At 39.6% G+C, this 22584-nt stretch overlaps 1 protein-coding gene and 1 long non-coding RNA gene across 10 annotated transcripts in view; one reads left to right on the plus strand and one right to left on the minus strand.

Moving 5' to 3' along the window:
• Positions 1-1227: 1227 nt before the first annotated feature.
• Positions 1228-22584, minus strand: part of FCHSD2 (FCH and double SH3 domains 2) — a 300305-nt gene continuing 278948 nt past the window's right edge. For all 7 annotated transcript variants that reach the window (XM_019449723.2, XM_053900073.1, XM_019449722.2 and 4 more), the window contains 7 exons: positions 13275-13409; positions 7633-7716; positions 7336-7513; positions 6817-7037; positions 5739-5868; positions 5514-5596; positions 1228-3359 (listed from right to left, as the gene is read on the minus strand). In XM_019449723.2, coding sequence (XP_019305268.1) covers positions 3276-3359; positions 5514-5596; positions 5739-5868; positions 6817-7037; positions 7336-7513; positions 7633-7716; positions 13275-13409 — 915 coding nt within the window. In that variant the 3' untranslated portion in view covers positions 1228-3275. The remainder of the gene's footprint in view (positions 3360-5513; positions 5597-5738; positions 5869-6816; positions 7038-7335; positions 7514-7632; positions 7717-13274; positions 13410-22584) is intronic.
• On the plus strand, positions 7511-15758 carry LOC109267157 (uncharacterized). Of its 3 annotated transcripts, none has more exons than XR_008421216.1 (4): positions 7511-9500; positions 12312-12362; positions 14834-14919; positions 15188-15758. It is a non-coding gene; the product is annotated as an uncharacterized LOC109267157 (long non-coding RNA). The 3 variants fall into 3 exon arrangements; XR_008421215.1 differs by having other exon boundaries at positions 7511-8611; XR_008421217.1 differs by having other exon boundaries at positions 7511-8611; positions 15191-15758.

Below are 22584 nucleotides of genomic sequence, written 5' to 3' on the forward strand. Positions count from 1 at the left end.
GGCCCAGAGGGAAAGGTCACCCATCAAGTGGTAGCAGGGCTAAAGCCAGCTGACATCCTCCCACTTGCATATCTGTCTGGCTTATGGGTGTGGGCTAGGGTCGAAGGTCAGAGAGGAAAGGGTTCCAGGCGATATGCGATATGCGGTGAATCTATGGCTTCATTGCTTTACAGTTAGTTCCTCTGATGATGCTGGGGTGGGACAATTAGCTTAACTCTGCCCCCTTATCACAGACTAAGCCCCTGCTGCCAATAGCGATCTCAAATGTGAACACCTTTCATTAGCAGGGGAAGGCAGAAGATGGAAAGGGTACTGAATGTGGTATTTAATACCTACCTACGTGCACCTACCTTCCCTTGACAACCTTGTGACTATGAGGCTGGAAGAAAGGAGCTCAGCTGTAGATCACTAAAGGTGGGGGAGGTGATGGCGAGGAATATTGGTGTTTGGTGGTGACCACCTGTGCTACAGACTTGAGGTATCCTTCTTGGATCCACAGTGTTATCCTCAAGTTTCCATGAGGATGTTGAGGCTCAGTTCCCACAGTTGTCAAGTGAGAGCCAGGACTGAACTCAGACCTTCTGACTCCACAGTCGATGCTGTTGTCTCTTATGCTGCTGGTGGGAGTGTTAACAGACACAATCATTTTGGAGGCCAATTTGGCAAAACCTAACAAAACTAAATGTCCATATAGCTTTTTTACTTTCAAATTCCATATTTGGGAATTTACCCAATATTTTTACTGGAACAAATTTATAAAGAATCATGTACAAATATGGTAATTTCAACTTTCTAACAGCAAATGGATGGATACAACCTAAACGTCCATCACTATAGGAGGCTTAAAATTGTGATATATCCAAACCATGGAGAATATAGCCTTCAAAAAGAATGAGGTAAACCTACTAAATATATAACCCCACATATGTAAAAAGGTAATGTGTACATGCATGAGTTTTATGTACAGAAAATGTCTGGAAGAATACATATTGCATGTGCCCAGCCCTGGGAAGAGGAGAGCTGTGGGGCCCCTCCCCAAACACACTGAGCCTTGGTCCTCGGTGTGGCTGGCTGGCAGCCAGAGGGACTTAGCCTTTAACTGGGAATTCACTTCCCTCTCTGTTTTATGGTTTAAAAAAGGAGGGCCTAGGAATATCTTTATAAAAAAGCATTGTCTATTTGGAAGGTCTATTTACCTAAATCTTTTTATAAGGAAACTTAGAAAACTTAATTCCATTTTTTTTTATTATTCAACATTTTATACATAATAAATACAAACTTTTTACAGCCACTGTAAAGAAAGCACATCTGCACAGAGGCACTCCCTCCAAGCCTGGCCCTGTGCACTGTGATGCTTGATTACATGTCCTGAAGGGAGGGGTTCTTTTTAAAAAGGAGGCATATTTTTACAACTTTGTTTTTTTAAAATAAAATTAGCAGCTCTTCCAAAAAATATTTTAAAATATAACAAAAGATTTCAAATAACTCTCTGAGAATGTGGAAAATCCAGATTCAAGGACAATTTGGCTAGCTAAAGAGAGAATACAAGACTGGGTAGCAAGAACTGCCTGATTTAAGCACTTGGAAGATTTTATAAAGTGCTTTGAAGATTTTTAACATGTCAGAGAACTTTAAAATCTTAAAAAACCACCCTTTTAATTTCTTTTTTAAACTTAAGAATAAGTTTGATAAACACAAAAAGACCTCAAATAGATCAACAGGTTAAGAAATGCAAAAAACGAAACAAAAACCCCAAATTACGGAGAAGACTCGTCGCTGGGTACTGTCACTGAAGTGATCAAATGACTAACTGAAGATTTCTTCAGCTATAACCTGACTTTTGGTCAAAAATCCCATGGGGACATTTGGCGAGCATTTCAAGTTTTAAAGATTCTTAGGAGGATGGAGTTTTCAAAGCATAATACAACTTTTAGATTAAATTCTGCAAATCTGATTTCTTAAACAAAAACAAAAACAAACCAACTGGCAAAATCCCTTCGTCCCTAGGTTCGGCACTCCCTATCTTCCACAGGAGGTGGAGAGCCGACAGAGCCCTACCCTGGGCCACCTGCCACCGTGAGCTTGCTAGCCTGCGGAGAAAGCTACTCTTGGCTCTCCTTGCGACATGGAGAACTTGTCTTTTCCTTATCAGTTTGCACTTGTGCAGGGTGTGCAACCCTTTAGTCCTTTTCCATGAGAAGCTGGTTTCCATGAGCCACAGGTTGTTCCTCCTAAGGAAATATGTCAGGTCAGTGGGACCTGGGAAGCTGCACTTTCGTGGGGGGTGGCCACCGGTCTAGAGCAGCCACAGGCTGGCTGTCAGGACTCGTGCACTGGTTTGGGAATAAAATGACGCGAGGGGCCTCCCTAGCAGAGAAGCTCAACAAGGCAAGTATGTGTCCCCAATTTACCTAGACACTCAGATTCTAAAGGTACTGGTCAGAAGAATATATGCTGCAAAAATTAAGATGAAAAATACCCAAATACAAAAAGAACATTAAATCGGCTCATTTCAGATCTGGAAGTTCCATTTCTGCTTCAGCCGCAGCCTCCTTTCTATTAAGTCTATGTGATGGACAAGATTTGGCTATTAGTTCAGCCCCTCCATATTAGCTCCACTAATACTAAATGAATGCCATAAATATTAATACAAAGGACACTGTTACTGTTTTAAATCTGTTAGTTGTGGAAGAGATGTGCATTAATGAAATTGGCGATAAACTCAGGGCAGTCCACTTTTTTCCAATAAGGTTTCACTTTTCTCGGTCTGGGGACTAACTGTGGGGAGGAGCCAGCCTCTCCTGAAATCCCTCCTTCTAATTCCTTACGTAGCCAACATGATCTGATTAAACTCAATCAGACGAGCAAAAGCCACTTGAAGAAAGATGAGGATCTTTGCCACATCCTTGTGGCCACAGTAATATACTGTACGAGTTCACATGATCAGTTTCTCTGTGACCGTGCCCTGAGTGAGTCCTGGTCTTGAGTCTCATATAAAAATGGACCACTGTTAGGCATGAGGGCTGTCCTCCTCTGCTTCTGGGGCCCGCTAGGATTTGTGCTATGGTAGGAGAGATGACATAGAAAATGACAACAAAAAAAGGCACAAAATATTCAAAACGTGGGAGGAGTCCACCAGGCCACCCGTTCACATAATCCTCCTTGTTTTTGCTCCGTTCAAGAGTCATCATCATGCAAAGGTGCCTAAAAAACAAGAGTGGCCAAACACCAAGCCTGGCCTTGATTGTAGCAGTAATGGATGGGCAAACCCATCATCACACCAGTGTGATTTCCACATCCTCAATCTTCTCTGCTGGCCTTCGGTGGTTCTGTGTAGGTGGAGGGGGAGCTGCCCGGACCTGAGCAAGGAACAAATACATGGATTGTTAGCTCCCTGATTCAGTGCTTGAAGCATCCAAACCCCAACCAGTCATTTATCCATAGACATGGGTACCCCAGGGGTCTCACAAATGCTCTTAACATGAAAGCGTGTGCTTCCAACGTAATTCTCACTATTTCCCACACCAAGGAGTTAACTGTTCTGATGAAATGTGGAACCCACAAATCAGGGTCTTGCCTAGGCTGAAAGCTTCATGGGCACAAGAGTCACTGTAGCTCCAAAAGGGTCATCCAAAGCAAAGGCCTGGAGGTGGAACCCAGAGAGAGCAATGCTTGGGGAACTGAAAACCTTTTGGCCTGTCTTGGAAGGAAAGCTGCAAGAGATAAGACTGGAGATGTAGCTTGGGGTGAAGTCATGAAGAGCCTCATTAAGCCACGCTAAGGAAATCTGAGCTTTACTCTGTAGGCAAAGAGGAGTCTTTGGTGGAATTTTAAACAGCAGGAGCAGATATGTGAAAGGATGACTAGGATAATAGTTTGGAGAAAAGAGTGGAGGGCAAGAGTGAGCAATAGTGTAGGTAAGAAGACAATTTAGGAGGCTCTTGTAGTCATGTGAATGAGAGTTTATGTCAGCCTGACCTAGGAATTGGTGGGGGGGGGGGGGGCGTGGGAGGAGTGGGGCAGGGAGGAGAGAAGTGTGAGTATTTGATAGAGGTCTCCAAGGTACATGTGGCAGGAAAGGTGATGCCTTTGTGGGAGGCAGGGCTAGAAAGCTATCAAGAGTGAGGTCAGAGCAGTGGTAGAATGGGGGTTCCACTCACCAAGCAAGGCAATATGGAAGGAGTGTGTCTGGCAAGGTGGATAATTAACTCGTTGCTGAGTTTTGGGGCTTTGGTACATATACAGTGAAATGTCCACAAGGCTGAAGCTCAGGGAAGAGACTGGATTGGCAGTTATGAGACTAGGGGTTGTCAGTAAATAAATGGTTATCAAAACCATGGGAGTAGATGAGATTGTATGAGGAGAATGAGAGTGAATTTAATGACTTCAGGAGAAGCAACCCATGGACAGAACCCTGAGAAGCATCAGCAGAGATGGTCTGAAGCAGAGAAGCCCATACAGGTCAATGAAAAGGAAGGGCCAGAAAGTAGAGAGCAAACCAGGAAAGGGCAGTGGAACAAACTGGCTCACTTCTCCTCATTCTCACTCTTATCCACCAGTCTATGTCACCATCTTGCTTGAACCACTGCTCCAGTCTTGCTTGAACCACTGCTCCAGTCTCCTAATGGCTCCCATGTCCCTTCTGCCACCTTCCATTCACTCTCACTTAGAAGCCACAGCAATGTTTCAAAATGGAAAACCAGTCACATCACTGTCCTACTTACAACTTTGCAATGGCTAAGAACCAAGTCCTTAACAAGGCACTCAGTACACATCTGCTGAATTAGCCAAAGGAAGTGAGTGGTTCAAGGAATGGTGTCAAATGCTGATAAGCAAGTCAAGGAAAATAAATGTACTGGATGAGTGTGGGAAAGTTATGACCTTGGAAGGGCTGTTTCACAGTGAGGTGGTGGGGTAGAGTGAGGGATGAGTAGAGGTGATTATTTGTAAGAGATTCTCCTTGAGAATAGAAGCTCTTAAACCTCAAAAGGACATGAAATATATCTCATTTCATCTCTGTGTTCCTCATATAGAGAAATATAAGCTTGGAAAATAATTTATCAATAAATGTTTGCTGGAAAAAAACTGCTTGTTTCACACTTAGACCACTTTAATGCTTGCTATAATTTAAATACACCTTTCGTAGCTATCTCACCATAGCTCAGTAAAAAAAACTACCAGTCTAGACTAGACCTTCCAAGATGTGTTGAGTTTTTAAAAAATATTTATCTTGAGAGAGAGAAAGAGAGAGCACTCGAGCAGGGGAAGAGGCAGAAAGAGAGGGAGAGAGAATGCCAAGTAGGCTCCACGTGTTGCTTAACTGACTGAGCCGCCCAGGTGCCCCTGCGTGTATTTTTACAGACTTTGTTTTCAAGAGCTCTTTTTATCTTCCCAAACTCATATGATCCTTGCGTGGGGGAATCAGCATAACACAGAGGCCACAGGGAAACATTAACTGCTAACTTTCCATTTGGAAGAACCGCATTCTATAACAGGTAAGATAAGAGACTTACGGGTCGCAGTTTGCCATATGAGGTCTCAGGAGTATGCCTTGGTGCCTGTGAGCAACCCGGCGATTCGGTATGGAAGCTGTTTTCTAAGGGAGGGAATCAAGCAGCTCGTTTTATTTGTGTTGTTGGGCAATAAAAATGCTAATAACAAATCTGTTTGCTCTTCAGGTAAACATGTGGATTTCTGAATAAAAATGTATTTAGATCCATGCCCAGGAAAACCCTTACCATTTGCTGAGGGAGAGCGTGGGAAGTACTGGGAGCTCCTCTTATCGGGGCTGGGGTAAGGGCTGCTGGGAGGCTGGTCATACAGCGGCAGTGGAGGCAGGGAGCCTGGTGGCTTGGGAGAAGGAGAGATCTGCCACAAAGGAAAGAGGTTACAAAGTGCTCACCTCAGGAAGCTTGAGAGGCAAGTTGGCTTCCCTAATTCAGACATGTTACTTTTCTCTGCAGCTAAGTTATGACTATCAACAATTTTGGTCAGCCTCATCAGAAGCACATGAACTTAGAATAACCACCACAAATCCCAATTTTGTGATGCATTTAACTTTTTCTCCTCAGAGAGCTCATTATACTACTGATTTTAGTCAAACCATTCTCTAGAGTTCTACTGAAAACACACTAAATCAGTCAATTCAATAAATCTAGTGAAGAAAAAAAAGGGGACAAATTCTATTTTTTTGTGTTAAGAAAATAATTGGCTGTTTTCGACTTCCCCAAATTTTGTAAATGTCAGACTAAGTGTTCACAATACCACACACACAAGATGGGGAGACATGTTCCTTATGGTCCTGGGCCTGCCAGACCTGCTATGACAGATCTGAATTAGGGTTTCCCGTAAAGGCAAGTTTTGCTATGATCAGCTGAGCCTAGAGCCGTATGAGTATAATGGGGCTCTGCCATTAGTCCTCTGAAATGGACTGGCAGGCAGGCTCTGACAGTGGTGGATAGAAAGCAGTATTTTTACTATATAAACTAACTGCAGAGACAATAAATTCCCTCTCTGGTTTCTTTCTTTCTCTCTACCAAACCACTTTTATGTATGTCACATACAACTTATCATTTTGGTTAACTGATTCAGAGAAAAGAAAGTGGGCAAATGGAGGTGTTATATGGCCATTACCCAAGAGCCAGGTTGATGAGTCTCTGCTTTTCCAAACTCAATTTTTTGCATAAACGTGGCAACCGAGGACTGGAGTGGGGAGGAGGGGCTGAGATTGCAGCCTGTGTTTGCATGGGTCAGCCACCTCTTGGGAGTCATTTTCTTTAACCAGCTTTTAATTCAGCTTTCTCCCCTCTCATGTACCTGAATCTCTCTCATCCACGGAGTGTCACCATTTTCTGAGGCTGAAAGTTCTTCCACTAGCACCGATGGGAAGACTCCAATCCGCCCACTGAATTCCCCTTCCCAGAAGCCATCGTCATCCTGGTTTTCTTTGTTCAGGATTCGGATGATTGCCCCCTCAGGAAAGGATAACTCATCATCTGTTTGGCCCTCATAGTCATAAAGTGCTTTCACGAAACAGACTAGGTAGGAAGAGGGAGAAAATGCAGTAAGAACACGGACAGCCAGGTTCCTTTTGCAACCACCCCTATGCTCATGTGGCAACTAAAAGAGCATCATACAGATTAAGAGTAATTTTTTTACTCACTGAAGATCAACTTCAGGGTTCTACCCTACAGGATAAATGTGACCAAATTATGGAAAATATATCATAGAATAGGAATAAAGATATGCTTTTTAACCTACGGAAGGCTGACTCCAGGGTAATACCGTTTAGGCCAAAATGTGACCAAATAAAGAGTGCCTTGTTTCAGTCTTTACCACTGGCATCTCCGTTGAGGCTGCCTGAAACGAGCTCGGCCTCCGTGGAATTGCTGGATGTGTGTGACCGACTGTCCAAAGCAGCCAAGGACTGCAGCATGCTCAGTAGACTGTTCGAGGTGGGAAACTGTAGGTACTTTTCTGGCACATAACCCACTTGGCCAACTTTATTTCGAGCCTGAGTAAAAGACATGTGACAAAATAGGTTTGCACACACAATCTGGACAGGGCAAAACAGGAACCAAAACAAACTCCTAAAATGTCACAAGAAGGGGCGATATGAGCAAAGGAATATACCTTTACCCAGTCTTCCATATCTCCATCTTCAATCACTTCTAACACCTCATGTTCCTCAATGGTCAACTCATCTGGTTGAGAAGCCTGCAATGTAGGATGGTCATGGACAAAATTAAAAGGTTAGATAAAGAGCAGATGTGCGCTGATCATAACAAAAACTGGGGATCAAAATATTGAAATGATTTTGAAAAACATACCAAACATAAAAATTTAAGTGTTGTAAAACTATCGTAATGAGGTGAAGTTTTACTTTAAAAAATTAAACAAAATAAAGCCACAGCAAAAACTGGAGAAACGGAATCCTCAAGAGACCATCAGGTGCAGTGAACATAACACTCTGCTGGAAGCAGGGGACCAGGGTTCCAGCTCCAGCTTGTTTCTATTGGTTATTCAACTTCTTGATGCCTCCATTTCTTCAAAATGACAATCCTGCCATTCTGGGGAGGATGAGGGAGTCAATGTGGGATGAATAAGCTGAGAACCATGATGATCTGTGAAGCACAGGCACAGGAGCAAGCACTGAATTAGAACGGCACCCGAGGGCTACCATGGAGGCGCAGGCCGTGAAAATGCAGAGAACTATGTACATGAATTGGATGACAGCTTGAGCAGCGCCTAGAACTGATCTGGAATCACTGTGCGATAAACAATGGCCAGGAGAATTAGAGTTGCAGGAAAGAAAATGGCTGAGATTGTCCACAATTTGGATTTATTATGCTCTAACTTAACTGTGGAGAATGGGCTGATCCACTTAGATGCTTTTGTACAGGCTGCTAACTGTGATGGTTTTATGGTCTCTGACACAGGAGTTCACTAGCGCTGGCCACCCAGATACTGCTCCCGAGACTGCAGAATCTGAGTGCAACCTCTAAGGGGCTCAGCAGAGAGGCTGGAGAGAAACCGTGTGGCTTTGTTTCCTAAAGAGACTTGCCTGTCACATGTAACAGGGTGGGGCCTGCTAGCATCTTCTGGTTCTCTGGTGAGCAGTCTTAAAAGCATTCCCCAAGTCCCAAGATTAGTAACAACTATATAACCAAACTGTAAGACCCTACAGTTTTTCAGATCTCACAATCTCAATGTGTAAAGTATCTCCAGGTTACACAAGCAAAAAATGGGTCACATTACTAAGCCTCATTTCCCTTTTTGTGTACATTATAATACTTTATTAAACCCAGATTCTGGATGTTGCCATAGCTGCTTAAGATGTTAAAATAGTATTGAAAATGGCTGACCAGTCACAGAAATACTCCAGGACCAGAATTTTAAGTAAATTACCTCTGATCTCAAAACATGAGGATAAAAGGCTCATTGATTCATGATAGCTTTTCCAGTGGGATTTCTTCACTAATCCAAAAACACACTATGCTTTGACTATGCCATGAAAAGGCACCAATATAACAAAAACATTTTCCCTAATTCCATGGTAAGACTTAAAAAGTAACAACACAACCTGACTTCAGTGTGTGTGAGAACCAAAGCAGGAAGGATAAGAACACCTTTAAATATACCGCTGCCCTTGTAAAAAAGTCATGGAGGTCCATGCAAGTTGTTCAGTGCTGTTATAGAATATCAGCAGACACCAGCTTGATCAGACCAACCCCAAACAGTAATCAATGCTTCCACTTGACAAGGTCACGTCCTCTGCATGGCAACTCAAGACTCTACAGAGTTTGGTCACCATGGTCTCTCACAGCTTTGGCCCCATACACTATTGCCTCTTCTCGGAACACACCATGTTATTCCTTGACTCTATGCTTTTACCAGACTGTTTCTTTTTTCCAGCAGGCCCTGCTCTCTCTTTCCCATCTGGCAAACAGATTTAGATTACTGTGGATTCAAGTCCAGCTTCAGTCTGTTTCTAAGGGCAAGTGTCCATAAGATCTCTCTGAGCGTCAGTTTTCTTTTCTATTCCTATTAGAATGTAAGCTCCATGAAGGCAGAGATTTTTGTCTGTAATTGACCAATGCCATGTCCTCAAGCTTAGAAAAGAACAGGACGGTACACGGAAGGTACTCAATTAATATTTGTTGATTTAATGGGTTTGTTGATAATATCTTCCATATTGAGTTATTAAAGAGATTAGAAAAACATAAATATGGTACCAGGCATACAGTATTTCACAAATGGTAGCTATTAGAATTACTCATGATTTGAGGCCCAGCTCATATGTTTTTCCAGACCACTCCCAAGGAGCTGGTTGCTTCTTCCTTCTTTTGTTGTAAGGCTTTGCACATCTCTCTAATGAGAACTACCATGGCACTCTACTTAGTTGTTTGCCCTTGTAGGGTTCCCACTAGAATGACTTATGCAGGGAATGTAATTCTTCTCATTTATCCCAACTGAAGTCAGCAAGTGGTCAGGAAATGTTTTTTAAATAAACACGTGGTCTCACACTGCCCCCTGAAATCCTAATATCCAGGGACGACCAGAACTGTAGAAGCGGCCAAGTCCTCCATTCCCACCACTACCTCTCTAAATTTCCTATTTTCTTTGAAAACAGTATACTTTTTCCTGATTATAAAAATAATACATGTTCACTGTAGAAAAGCTGGAAATATGCATAACTGAAATCTTAAGGTACACGAGCATTTTATTCTTCTGGCATAACATATCATTTCTTCTTACATAAAAAAACTTCCATTAATATAATTTTTAATTATCTTCATAATATTTTATGTTTACTGTTATGTTATATGAATGGTTAATTTATTTAACAATCCCTTGTTGGATTGCCAACTTTCAGCTATTATAAAAATAGTACTATGATGAAAGAACATTTTGTGTCCAAAATCATTTTCTATACTGTGATCATTTCCTTAGGATCTATGCTATTAGGGTCAAAAGTTATGAGCATTTATTTATTTTTGAGAGAGAGAGAGGGAGAGAGAGTGAATAAGCAGGGGAGGCGGGGAGAGGAGGAGAGAGGGAGAGGGAGAGGGAGAGGGAGAGGGAGAGGGAGAGGGAGAGGGAGAGGGAGAGGGAGAGGGAGAGAGAGAGAGAGAGAGAGAGAGAGAATCCGAACCAGGCTCCAGACTGAGCTGTCAGCACAGAGCCTGACACGGGGCTCGAATTCACGAACCATGAGATCATGACCTGAGCCGAAGTTAGATGCTTAACTGACTGAGCCACCCAGGTGCCCCAAAAGTTATGAGCATTTTTAGTCTAATCCTTAAATATAATGTTTCTTTGTCCTCACCAGATTAATCCAGGCCTGCTTTGCTGGTCTGGACTATGGGAATCACCATTAGGCTTACAGTTCATTTCTCTCTATTCTAATCTATCCCATATATAAGCATCTATACCATGACCAGGGTTTACCTTCTTAAAAGCCCAATCTGATTTTAGGACATCCAGAGGTCCCTACCAGCCAGGATAAAAGTCATACTTTAGTCTGGTCTCCAAGGCCCTTTACTCTCTGACGGCAAACATCTTTATTTCCAGCTGCTCTAATCCCCACACTTGATGCTCACCCACCACCGAATGTAACATTTCCTGAACATCCCATACTCTCATCAAACTGTGTCTCTTATCTTTTATTCTTTTTGCTTAGAAGGTTCTTTCCCTTCTCACCGTATCTAGTAAGATCTTACTCATGACCTAACTGAAATGCCACCTCATCTATGGAATTGCTTCCAACTATCACAGGAAAAATTAGCCATTTTAACCCCTACTATAAATGTTTTCATACGTACTCTACTTTTCAGCTTAATATTTATTCCCCCCAGACTATCCATCTGGGGAGGCAGCAGGAATTGTGTCCACTAATTCTTGTATCCCTGAAACATATCACATACTGGGCACTGAGTGACCGTTCAGTGATTAAATGATTAAACAGATTTTTATAGTCCAGTTTACTATAGAGACATGCCTGGCATATGTCAATAGAGGGGATGTTGGATGGATGTGAGCTATTTATAATCACTCAGACACTCGGGACCCTCTCCATTAAAGGACCTTAAATTTTAATTCTGGAACTTCAAAGTAAATATCATACTGACAGGTGAGATGGGAAAACATTCCCAACCCTACTTGTATAATACGCTAGAACACCTTTCTAAGTATCTCAGCAGAAGATTTGAAATTTTCAAAAGATTATCAAAATAGTTTATTTTGAAAAAGAACTCCAGCCCTTTTAGGAAAGAGGAAGTATTCTTTTTTTTTTTTCTTTTTAAAGTTTATTTATTTTGAGAGAGAGAGAGACTGAGTATGTGTACACAAGTTGGGTAAATGAGAAGTCAGTTATATATTTAGGTGGTCAGGGGAGACCTGAGGAGAGGCTCTATTTGAGCTGAGCCTCAGTGAAGGGCAGTACGCAGCCAACCAAGATTTGGGGAAAGATGTTCTAGGTGGAGAGAGCAGTGAGTGCAAAGTTGTCAAGTCAGGAAGGAGTGTGGTGCCACAGTGGCTAATGTGTGGTGACTGGGCTGGGTAGGGAAATGGTCTGACATCAAGTTAGGGAGACTGTCAGGGGCCAGATCAATCTGAACACTATAGACTCTAGTGAAAAGTCTGTTTTTCTATGTGTGATGGAAAGCTTGTAAGAGGTTTTTAGACAGGGGAATAAAATAACCTCCTTTATGTGTTAAAGATAATTCTGACTGAAAAGTGGACAATGGACTTTTGGGAGGGAGGCAAGTATGCAGAAGGCTACCAATTATGTTTTTTTTTTTCTTTTACAGTAACTGAAGCAGTGGCCTAGACCAAGATGGTGAAAGGCGAATGGGCTCAGGGTATGTTTTGGAGGTAGCATCAAGAGGGTTGGTCAATGGACTGATGAGGGGAGTGAAACTCAATTTATTTTGTGTGAGTAAAAAGTTTATGTGAAAGCAGAGCAGGGGTGAGACAGACTAAGAACTATTATACCAAATCAAGTTTGGAAATTCTGGCATCTTTTTATCCAGGTCCCTACTTACTATGGAAATAAGAGGTGGTCATATTAAGACTAGGAAAGGTAAAGTTTAACAAAACTGCTTTGTAAAACAATTTTCTTTTTTTTTTTTTTTAAAATTTTTTTTTTAATGTTTATTTATTTTTGAGACAAAGAGAGACAGAGCATGAACAGGGGAGGGGCAGAGAGAGAGGGAGACACAGAATCTGAAACAGGCTCCAGGCTCCGAGCTGTGAGCACAGAGCCCGACGCGGGGCTCGAACTCACGGACCGTGAGATCATGACCTGAGCCGAAGTCGGACGCTCAACCGACCAAGCCACCCAGGCGCCCCAACAATTTTCTTTTAATATCAAGTTTGAGCGTCATCCGAATGGAGGGTCTGTGCCAAAGCAGGCAACTGATAATAAGGGTAAGATTTCTATTTACTGAAAATTTACTAGATGCCAGGCACTATGCTAAATACTTTGCTATAAAGTGTTATTTCTAATCTTCAAACTAGCGCTATATATTACCTCCATAATAGAGATAAGAAAACTGAGGCTCACAGAGATGAAGGGACTAATCAGTATGGTCATATAGCTTGTAAGTGGCATTTTAATCCAGGCAGTCTGAGGTCAGAGTCTAGACTGTTCACTATGTTATATTGTCTCTAATATTAACTGAACACCGATTTTAGGGCTAGGTAGATACAGTCATGTGTGTCTCCAGCATTGCCACTATTTCAAATGAGCACTAGGTTACAGAAATACACACCTTGTAGGAATAAACAACTTTGCAGGTGAGTGGATAATTTCTTAAGGTGCCAGAAGGGCTGGAACTGCTATCGTCAAAAACATCCATGTTGTCTTCAAACTCTTCTCCTTCTTCTCTTTCGGGGTCTGCATTAAGCTGGGGAAAATTAGAAGCCATTAATTACCTAGCTTGCTTACTTCAAGAAAATGAGTGAAGCAGGAAAAAACACTTAAAACCTGACTGGTTCAAACTATTAATTACTTATTCAACTGCACAGAGAAAAACGTATCTATTCTCTCTTGCATTTTTCATGTTATGAAAGGGCCAAGTTCTTTTTTTTTAAGATTTTATTTTTAAGTAATCTCTATAGCCAACACAGGGCTTGAACTTACAACCCCAAGATCAAGAGTTATAATGCTCTATCAGGCCCTCTGAAAGGATCAGGTGTTTTTGTTTTGTTTTTAAAAACCAAGAGTAAAATGTCATTCAAATACATAAATGTTTATCCTTATCAGTATCTTTTCTCTTTTCACTGTTAAATACTAATAAAGACCTTTTACCATTTAAAAAAAATGTTTACTTACTTTTGAGAGAGAGTGAGCAAGCAGGGGAGGATCAGAGAGAGGATCTGAAGGAGGCTCTGCACTGTCAGCACAGAGCCTGATGCGGGGCTTGAACGCACGAACTGGGATATCACACCCTGAGCCAAAGTTGGATGTTTAACTGACTGAGCCACCCCGGCGCCCAAAGGCCTTTTACCATTTTAAACTGATCATACTGGGAAACGTTAGAAAGATTTCTAAATGCTATCCAAGGATGTGGAGAAACAGGCTTTCCTCTACCATTGGTAGAAATGTAAACTGATATGGGGTGCCTGGGTGGCTCAGTCGGTTAAGCATCTAACTTCAGCTCAGGTCATGATCTTGTGGTTCGTTGAGTTTAATCCCTGCATTGGGCTCTGTGCTGACAGCTCAGAGCATGGAGCCTGATCTGGATTCTGTGTCTTCCTCTCTCTGACCCTGCTCTGCTCACAGTCTCCCTCAAAAATAAAAATAATAAAAACACTGAAAAGAGTTTTCGAAAAAAAAAAGTAAGCTTATAATCCTTAAAAATATAACAAAAATAAACCCTACTGAAATTAAAAACAAAACATACCACTTGATCTAGCAATTTCACTTTTGTGAATATACTATGGAGAAATAAAGGATCAGGATGTAACACTATAGATCTTACTCGACTTACAATGGCATTATGTCCGAAAAACCTCATCATATGTTGAAAAATATCCTGAGTTGAAAATGTATTCAATTACCCTACTGAACATTATAGCTTAGCTTAGCCTAGCCCACCTAGGGCGTACATTAGACCTTACACTTACACTAGCCTCCAGTTGGGCAAAACCACCTAACACAGAGACTATTTTATAATAATAAAGTGCTGAAATCTCACGTAATTTATAGATGGTCCCCAACTTACTATGGTTTGACTTACAATTTTTTGTTTTGTGATAATGCAAAAGTAATACACTTTCAGTAGAAAACATACTTTAAAATTTAAATTTTGATCTTTTTCCGGGCTAGCGACATGGTACAATATTCTCTCATGGTGCAGCAGCAGCAGCAAGCTATGGCTCCCAGTCAGCCACAATGTCACAAGGGTAAACAAGGTATACTCACAACCAGTCTGTACCCATACGATCATTCTGGGGTTCACTCTCAGTACAGTATTCAATAATTGGGTATAACGAATGTATTTACCTAGAGTACTGTCCATGATACTGAAGTACAAATAGTATTTATATGAACACAAATATCTGACAGGGGGAAGAAGAATAACACAACAAAGACTGGAAATAGAGATGGCTGTTTTTAATATCTCTCTCTCTTTACAATCTGAACTATTAGAGTAAGCATGTCTTACTCTTTTTTTTCAAGTAGGCTTCATGCCTGGTGTGGAGCCCAGTGTAGGGCTTGAACCTACGACCCTGATATCAAGACCTGAGCTGAGATCAAGAGTGGATGTTCAACCAACTGAGCCACCCAGATGCCCCAAATATGTCTTACTTTTTAAAGTAAAAATCCAAAAAAGAGGAAACAAAACAGGCAAAGTTTCTTTGTTTCTAGCTACATATAAACATCTATTTAGCTACTTTTTCCCATGTTCAAACATCCGAAGGCACAAATGTTTACACATTAAAGATATAAGAAATGGATGGTCAGAATCAGGTCTCACAATAGACCGATTAACTGAAATATCAAATACCTACAATATGCTGACCACTGTGCTAGGCTCTTAGATATGAAATGGAGGACATGGTTTGCTTTGCAAAAGCTCATACTCTAGAGTGGAGAAGCCATCACAACTAAATGCTGAGTGCACAGGGGGTCCTGTGAATAGGAAGGTCAGAGAAGACTTCCTGGCATTCAGTGAGTTGCAAAGCAGAGGCCTCCTATACAGTCCACTTTTACTTTTTAGTGAATTAAAGTGATTTCTATTGAGCACTAATGTTTAAAACTGACTCTATTCTTAACTGCTATTTCCCTAATAAAATTCTACAGAAATGTGTGTGTGTGTGTGGAGGGGAGCGTTCTAAAAGAATAAGTAGCACATATTTCCTGTCAAATGTATTGCCTACACTTCACGAGCCCTCGTAATATTCTCATTATTTTATAACTATTATTGGAAATTCTTCCCAGCTGAGTCAGATAATCATGTGCCTCATCTTACAAATAATTTCATCTATGGTCAGTCAGGTCAATGACAAAATAGGCTCAAATCATGACCTTTCAAATCATCTCAGGCTATGATTCCGTTGTTCTCCAAAAAGGCACTGTGTCATATAAAAGGTGAGGATCACATGCTAAAAACTGCCATAAAATGTAAACATATCTACACAGAAGATACTGCTTTCATACTCTAGTAAAGGTTATAGACGTTAAAAAAAACCCACAACTGTGGGCATTGAAACAAAACAACACAAAACACCCGTATATCTATAAAAACTAAAATTAAAGCCGGTGTGGGTAGAACACATTTCCAAAAATATAGAAGGAATGTTAATATGCACTGTGCTTTGGCACTGGGAATCAATCCAAAACATTTTATCTTGGCAACACTGTTTGGTACTAAACATTCCATTCTTTCCCCTTTATTTTGAGTCCATTGTTTGAGTCTCATAGAAGGGAATGAAAGGTTGCAGTGACAGCAAAAGGGGTCAGGGCCATGTGCTTTTGCATGGCTCCAGAAGCTTTCCAAAGTATGTCACTGTGGAACAACTTCTGCCTTTTCCCTCTTCCACCCTCTGTAACCTCACTGTTACAATATTTTCTTGACCCAGCATTTCTAAAATCACATTCTTCCTCTGTTTCTTAACAACTGCTCTCTTAGCCCTTTTCCTTCCTGTCACCTGACAGAACGTCAATTAAAACTATTCTTCCCAGCTGTGCTAATGTTTTTCCTTTCTTAGATGTTGTAAAATGCTTACTCTCTTTGCAAGGGCAGATAAGAAGCAGATTTCTGGGTTGGTATTATTAGCTATCTCCTTGTACTCAGCAAAACAACCTCTGAAGGGTTTCATCAACTTTATGGGACTGTAATGAATTAGAAAGCAATACTAGGTCCCTGGGTCTGACAGACTTGAGTTTGAATGCTGAGTGTGCCATTTACGGCTGTGTGACCTTGGGCAAATTACTGAACTTCTCAACTTCAATGACCTTATCTTATAATGAAGACAATTACTTCATATCATAAAGATTAAATTAGGTGACATATTTAAACCCCTAACACACGCTCAATACCTAGAAAGTACTTAAATCATTATCCTATTTTGCTCCTTACAACTCACTAGCAGAACCTCGGAGCTTCATCTGGACAAAGAAGTGACCATATTGAACATCATTCCAAATACAACACAAGTAGATTATAAAAGATAACATTGAAAATATCAGCAAAGTGGATTTCTGTTTCCAGATAAGATGGGAGCGTCAGGGACCAGATTTAAACTCCTTCCAGAAACAACTAAAAAACTGTTCAAAATATATGAACCCTGGACATGATGCACTTAAGGACAGTGATCCCTGTGGAATGGGAAACAATTTCCTCAACTTAGGAAAGAGCTATTTAAATCCAAACTAATCAGAGTAAAGGAAATAAAAACCAGAGCAGAAATCAATACAAAAGACAACAGAAAAACAACAGGGGGGGAAATCAGTGAAGTCAAAAGCTGATTCATTCTTTTTTTTAAACTTATTTATTTATTATTTTGAGAGACAGAGAAAGAGAGAGCAAGTGGGAGAGGCAGAGACGGAGAGAGAATCCCAAGCAGGTTTCACATCGCCAGAACAAGCCCAATGGGGGGCTTGAACTCAGGAACTATGAGATCAGGACCAGAGCTGAAGACTGACAGTTAACCGACAAAGGTACCCTGCTGAGTGCCTGTGCCCAGTCCCTGTTTGAGAATTCTCAGCAAAGATGGTGCTTCCAAGAGCCACCCAGGCACCCCGAATCTAGTTCTTTATCACATGAATAAACCTCTAGCAGAATGATCAGAAATAAAGTGTAGACACAAATAACCAATATCAAGAATGAGAGAAGTGATGCCCCTACAGATTCTCTAGATAATGAAAGAAGAATAAAGGAATATTATAAACAACTTGTTCCAATAAAGTTGGCAACTTAGATAGAATGGACAAATTCCTTGAAAGACACAAATGATCAAAATCCACTCAAGAAGAATAACCTGAATGACTCTATATCTACTAAAGACACCGGATTTGTTGTTACAAGAAAACTTCCATAAAGAAAACTTCAGGCTCAGATAACATGCTCTGATGAAGTATATCAAACATTTAAGAAAGAAAAATTCTACACAATTCTATATAAGCTTCCAGAAAATTGAAGAGGAAGGGATACTTTTCAAATTATTCTGAGACAACCATTATACCAAAACCAGACAAAAACATTACAAGAGAAGAAAACTATAGACTAATCTCTGCCATGAACAGAGACAAAAATGCTCATCAAAATTTTAACAAATCCAATTTAACAATTTCAATCAACATATAAAAAGGGTAATGTATCATGATACAAGTAGAGTTTATCAGTAATACAAAGTTTGTTTAATATTTGAAAAATCATCAATGCAATTTACCATATAAACAAACTAAAAAAGAAAAATCATTTCACAAGATTCAGCATCCATTCATATTAGTAAATTAAATAGAGGAAACTCCTCAATATGGTACAGGGCATCTACAAAAACCCATCTGTTAACATCATACTTAATGGTAAAAGACTGAATGCTTTCTCCCTAAGTGCAGAAACAAGGCAAGAACATCCATTGGCCCTAAACTACTGGAGATGCTAACAGTTACAGTAGTAATAATATGCAGGTGACATGATTATCTACACAGAAAACCTACACAAAAGCTACTACAACTAATAAATGAGTTTAGCAAAGTTGCAGGATAGAAGATCAATATGCAAAAATCAATTATATTTCTGTATGTTAGCAATGAGCAATTGGAAGTTGAAATTTAAAAAACACTACAGCACCAAAAACTTTAAAATAGAGATAAATCTGAAAAAAGATGCAAGACCTATACACTGAAAGCTATAAAACACTGCTGAGGGAAATTAAAGTTAAATAAATGGGGAGGTATTATGTTAATGGGTTGGAAGACTCAATATTGTTAAAACATCAACTATCTTCAAACTGACTTACAGATAGATTCATCACAATCCTATTTTTAAAAATCCTAGTAGGGTTTTTTTTGTTTGTTTGTTTGTTTGTTTTTTTTTTTTTTTTTTTTTTTTGTAGAAAATGGGAGTTTAAACTTATATGGAAATGCAAAGGACCCAGAATACCCAAAACAGCCTTGAGAAAGAAGAAAGCCGGACGTTAAATATCCTGGATTTAAAATTTAAAAAAAGAGAGAGAGAGGGAGAAGAAAGTTGGAGAATTTACACTACCTAACTTCAAGGCTAATTATGAAGTTACATTAATCAAAACAATGTAGCATTGGCATCAGGACAGATAAATAGATCAACAGAATGAAACAAAAAGTCCAAAAATAAACCCACACATATATGGTTAATTGATTTTTGACAAAGATGTGAAGGTAATTCAGTGGAGAAAGGGCAGTCTTTTCAACAACAACACAAAGGATATACATATACATATATACAAAGATTAACTCAAACTGGGTCACAGATTTAACTGTATAACCCAAAACTATAAAATTTCTAGAAGAAAATATAGGAGAAAATCTATATGACCTTGGGTTTGGCAAAGATTTATTTGTCAAAGAAATCATAGCTTGTGAAAGCTACCATACCACACCACAGCATGGTCCATAAAAGAAAAAAAAAAAGTAAGTGGGGACTTCATCAAACTTAAAAATGTCTGGTCTTTAAAAGATACTGTTAAAATGAAAAGACAAGCCATAGACTTGATTTGGGAGAAAATTAATCATCTATCTGATAAAGGGTTTGTATACAGAATACAAAAAGAATTCTCAAAACTCAATAAAAAGAAAACAAGCAATAAAATATAGGCAAAAGATCTGAACAGACACTTCACCAAAAAATATATGCAGATGGCAAATAAGCATATGAAAAGATGCTCAACATTATCGGTGAGATACAAATCAAAAATATAGCGATACACTACTGCACACCCATTAGAATATCTAAAATGAAAGACCAACCATACCAAGTGTTGGTGAGGCTGTGAAACAACTAAAACACTAGCACCCTTTGGATGGGCATGTAAAATGGTACGACCACTTTGGAAGTTTCCTAAAATGTTAAACACATACCCACTGTCTGACCCACTCAAAACATAAGCAGTTTTACTTGTAATAGTCTCTCCAAAACCCAAATGCCCATCATCAGGTGAACTGATAAACAAACTGTGGTGTACTCATACAATGGAATACTACTCAGCAATAAAAAAAAAAAACCAATCAATTATTGATGAGCAATAACACGGATGATCCTCAAAATAATCACGTTGAGTGAAAGACCAAAAATTTTAAAAAAGGTACATATTGTATGATTCTGTTCATACAAAATTCTAGGAAATATAAACTAAACCACAATGGGAGCAGATCAGTGGTTGACTGAAGGGCTGGAAGGAGCATGAGGAAATTTTTGAGGGTGGTGGATATGTTCATTATCTTAATTGTCACAAGGGTTTCACTGCTGTATACACATGTCAAAATATATCCAATTGTACACTTTAAATATGTGTAGCCTACTATATTATCAATTATACCTCAGCAAAGCTGTCAAAAAATATCAGTAAAGCTTGAGAATTTTAATGGCAATTGGCCACGTAGTACCTGAAGATGTTATAAGATGATTAATTACATCAAAAATAGGATGTTCAATGATGATTCAACAGAATCATCAAAGGAAAAAAAAGTATGGTAAAGAGCAGGGCTTTAGAAGCAGACATATGCGGGTTCAAATCTAGCTCTCTCCACTTACTAGCTATGTGCCACTGGGAGATATTTAATTCTTCCAAGTCTGTCTTCTCATCTGTAAATACATTCAGGACCATTGTGATCATTAATTGAAATAATGTATGAATGTGCCTAACATAGTACCTGGTACAGTAGAGATGCTTTTTTGTGAACTTCCTCTTTTTAATAGTATTTTAAGGTCAGTTGGTGGAATTAGACTGCTTATCTTCAGGTGTGGATTAGTATTTTTGAACATGTACTACGTATATGGATTTGTGTCAGGTACTTTACTTGTTGTTATGGGTATGCAGAAAGTTAAAGAACACAATACAGCTGGAGATACTTCTCTTAGAACTGAAATTCTCCACATCTTTTCAATGCCCATCTTTTGGTCTTGGCTGTTAGTGAGACTGGTTCTCTCAATCTGTGGATACAAACTCAGCAGACATTATACTCAGTTTGTAACTCCCGGCACTTAGCAAAGGGTCTCATGAGGCATGCAGGCTCCACACATGCTTACTGAATTGAATTAAATTGATCCTACTGAAAATATGAAACTTCAGTTTCAATAATAGTGTGGTCTATTTGGGTATGGAGTTTAATCCAATAACAAGACCACTAACCACTTGGAAAAACTGTAAATACGGAAGTGCCTAAAAATTTTTGCAGGTATATGCTATTATTTTCTACTGTTTACATTTATTTCATTACAAAAAGCCATTGTTTCTTTTCTTTGGGATCAGGACAAGCCAACAAACAGATTTTCATATTTCAAAAACAAAACCCATTATACTGCAAAGACTATTAGGCATTTAACGAGGCAGATGAGAACTAAACTACCATCCTGATGTTTAAAAATATTTAATTTCCTTGCCTTTCAAACACATTATTCAGCATGGTCTTCATGATGAGGAAAGTCAGAATTTATTTCTATGCAACTCTGCAAAATGCTCACGCTCTTAGGGAGGCTGCACAACAAAGTGGATGCCAGGATGTCTGTTATATAGGGGAAATGATAGGGGAAATGGCTGAAGATAAGGAAGTCATGTAAACACTGTCAGCTATAGTTTGAGAATCTAGGGGGAAAAAAAGAACAAAACCCAACCTTAAACGAAGAACTATAAATCTCCAACCTATGAATTCTACTTCTAAGAATCTGTATTATAGAAATCTATTCCTACTATGGAAAAAAGAAGTATGTACACATATATCTCTTTCAGAGACACTCTTTCAGAGTATTATTTATTTATAATATCTGGAAGCAATCTAAATATTGAACCTATAAGAGAGCAGTTAAGTAAATTATGGTATGCCTTCCTGAGGGAATACTACACAGACATGAAAAGAAAGATTATGAAGACTATCCAGCAAAATGGAATGCTAGATGGAAAAATATACAAAATTAACTTTATTATGACAAATATGGTTTTGTTTTTTTTTTAATTTTTTTTTTAACGTTTATTTATTTTTGAGACAGAGGGAGACAGAGCATGAACAGGGGAGGGGCAGAGAGAGAGGGAGACACAGAATCAGAAGCAGGCTCCAGGCTCTGAGCCATCAGCCCAGAGCCCGACGCGGAGCTCGAACTCTCGGACCGCGAGATCGTGACCTGAGCTGAAGTCGGACGCTTAACCGACTGAGCCACCCAGGCGCCCCTATGACAAATATGTTTAAAAAAAGAATAGAAAGAGGACAGAATTACATCAAGTTGCTAACAGTGGTGTCATAAGGACGGAGTTTGGGGTCATTTTTTTCCTCTACCTAACTTTCTAATTTTTTTCTAATCCAGTTTTATACCTTTTTCTATTCTAAAATTAATATAACTTCAAAATTAAACTGAGTATGGGTTTTTGAGTAAGAGAAGA

This window comes from Panthera pardus, unplaced genomic scaffold, assembly GCF_024362965.1.
Source record: "Panthera pardus isolate Hobbes unplaced genomic scaffold, ASM2436296v1 HiC_scaffold_12, whole genome shotgun sequence".
Taxonomy (NCBI): domain Eukaryota; kingdom Metazoa; phylum Chordata; class Mammalia; order Carnivora; family Felidae; genus Panthera; species Panthera pardus.